Source organism: Sander lucioperca, chromosome 17 (genome assembly GCF_008315115.2).
Source record: "Sander lucioperca isolate FBNREF2018 chromosome 17, SLUC_FBN_1.2, whole genome shotgun sequence".
Taxonomy (NCBI): domain Eukaryota; kingdom Metazoa; phylum Chordata; class Actinopteri; order Perciformes; family Percidae; genus Sander; species Sander lucioperca.
This window is the reverse complement of record NC_050189.1, coordinates 18,983,467-18,985,966: the sequence shown is the minus strand read 5'-3', so window position 1 is coordinate 18,985,966 and position 2,500 is coordinate 18,983,467. Positions and strand designations below refer to the sequence as shown.

The window sequence follows — 2,500 nt, the reverse complement described above, 5'->3', positions numbered from 1 at the left end:
CCCTCCCTCACCAACTGCATTATCAGATAGATGCAACGAAGGGGCGCGAAAACCCCCAACACGCTCTCACTCCCAACTCGTAGAACGCTTGGTCAAGGAAGTTGGTTTGGGGGATCGGGGGTCAAACAAACACAGGACTTTCACCCAGGAAACAGGTGTTCATGTCAAACCACAATCTTTTTTGTTCTAATCCTAACTAGTCGTTTTGGTGTCTTAATTAAAGGTGCCATAGGTAGAATTGCGAAGATCCAGGACTTAGCCAAAAAAATATGGACATTGACAACTTCTAAGTCCCTCCCCCTTTCTGCTAAAGCCCAAAACGGTCTCCTAAGCCCCTCCCCCCACAAGGGAGTATGAATGTGTGCGCATGAGCAGTGATTGACACGCAGTTAGACACACCCCCTGGCCCTGATTGGTGCATCTGAACAGGGAGTGGTGGATTTTTGTAAATCTCACTACAGGCTGTAGGTGGAGCCAGAGGAGCCGTATTTTATTTTAAATTACCTGCTTCCTGTAGTTCTACTGGAACATAGGGTCAGTTTCAGCAAATATGACAGAAAGTTAGTTTTATAAGTCTTACCTACTGCACCTTTAACTGCCGTCGCCGCATGACGCTCACTTTTTGTCGGCTAAAATCAACCGTAACGGCCACTGTCCCCTTACGGTGCTCTTTTCCCGGCTCACAGTCACCTTTTCTTGGCTGAATTTAACTGCAAAGACCGCTTAACTTTACTGTCATGTGACCGGCCGGCAGTCGCAGTAATTTCATCGGATTTCATACGAATTGGCGCGCATAAGTTCTTGTACGATATCGTACGAAACCATTCATGAGAAAGCGTTGACCTGTTGCTCTTCCCACCAACTTGTCAAACTAAAACAACCCCAAAATACTGAGTAGTAGTTTAAATGGGACGCCAAAGGGCTCGACGAGTAGCCTGGATGCCAGCCGAACTTAGCCCCGCCCACAACATTTGAGGTCGGGAAGTTCGGTCTGGACTTGATCTGCTGTGGAGCAACTACGCTCCAACCAGAGCTGTTCGGACCAATCAAATTGTCAGGGCGGGCTTTACACGATGATGGACAGATGATCACAGTAACGTAATCAACCACGACGCCAAAGAGCGCTTGGGTTGAATTCGTTTACAACAAAGGTGGCTGCCGCTGGAGAACTGAGATGTGTAGATTCCTCCATCGCATTCATTTTAAAAAGAGGAACAGAGAACCGCAATCAAGGCATTTGTCGATCGGAACGATGGTTTTTGCCGTCCTTCCTACGGGATTCGGCGAAAGTCATAATCCCAACACAGCTGGACTGAAAGTGCATTAAACATCTGTATCGGGGCAGACACATAGAGACAGTAGTGGCTAAGCAGTGTTGTGTAACGGATGTTGAAATCCACACAGAAACTCACATTCACAGTCATGTTAAGTATGGTGGCAGGAATCAGTCCATTCATACAGGCAAACATCAGCCCACACATATTGGTATTTAATAAACTGAATATCTACAGATTGTTTTTTCATTCTCTTCTTATGTAGTAATTTACCCAATAACCAGTCCTTCCAGAAGAATGCGGAGTTTTTTTGTGATTGTTGCAGGCAAAAATCCTTGATTATGCGGCACGTTTTCTTAAAAAATGTGATGGAATATGCGGGATATTTATGCAATTTTATGCGATGAAATTGCGGGAACTTGCAAAAATTGCGGGAACTTGCAAAAACTGCGGTTTCATCGTGGCTTCATCGCGGGGTTTGCAGCTTTTCGATGATGTTCACGTCGCGTAATTACGTCACTTCATAACGTCACTTCATAACGTTCCCATGGCAACAGGGGAAAATGGCTGCTCTTGTATGAAGTAAACGCAACATTTTTCAACTTTCTGCTAAGATATATGTGTGACTTTTTTGCAACGAAAATGCGGGGATTATGAAATCATGCAAGCCCCGCATATTTTGCGCGGAAATCGGCAATTTATGCGGCGAAAGTGCGGCGTATTTGAAGAAATACGAATAAAACAATGTGAATGTTTAATTTTTTTGGGCGAAAGTTTAATTTATCAGTTGGCCCCGATGGTCGCTAAGAAGATGGGGTGCTGTGATTGGTTGTAGGTCTATCCAATTGAGTGCAGACGCATTTTCTTTCACACACCCCATAACCACAGCCCAATGGAGCAGAACCAGACTCATATTCTGACTAGAATCTGAGTATGACGACGCCAGGCTACTCGGCGAGAGCCCAGAGAGCGTCGAATAGTGACGCCAAGGCACCTGACCAAGCGGGTCTAAATATGGCGCTGAACAAATACTCGCGTCAGTAACAAACGCCAAAGGCACCTGACCAAGCGTAGTTTTTTTTTGGACGCGATTGGGAGTGAGAATGTGTCGGAAGACCCCTGCTCCGCTCACCAAAATCAGCTGCTGACGATCACTTAGTGGCTTTATCGTGGCGTCAGCTAACACAAGAAGAAATTAATTTGATGTCATGTAATCACGGTTGTTT

At 45.5% G+C, this 2,500-nt stretch overlaps 2 protein-coding genes across 3 annotated transcripts in view; both read left to right on the top strand.

Moving 5' to 3' along the window:
- LOC116064549 (aminoacyl tRNA synthase complex-interacting multifunctional protein 1-like) overlaps window positions 1–297 on the top strand; it is a 15,016-nt gene extending 14,719 nt beyond the window's left edge. For both annotated transcript variants that reach the window (XM_031319786.2, XM_031319785.2), the window contains exon 7: window positions 1–297. This exon is cut by the window's left edge and continues 137 nt beyond it. In XM_031319786.2, the coding sequence (XP_031175646.1) occupies window positions 1–30 (30 nt within the window). In that variant the 3' untranslated portion in view covers window positions 31–297.
- Window positions 1–2,500, top strand: part of LOC116064546 (zinc finger protein 239-like) — a 914,372-nt gene that overhangs the window by 142,424 nt on the left and 769,448 nt on the right. The window lies entirely within an intron of this gene.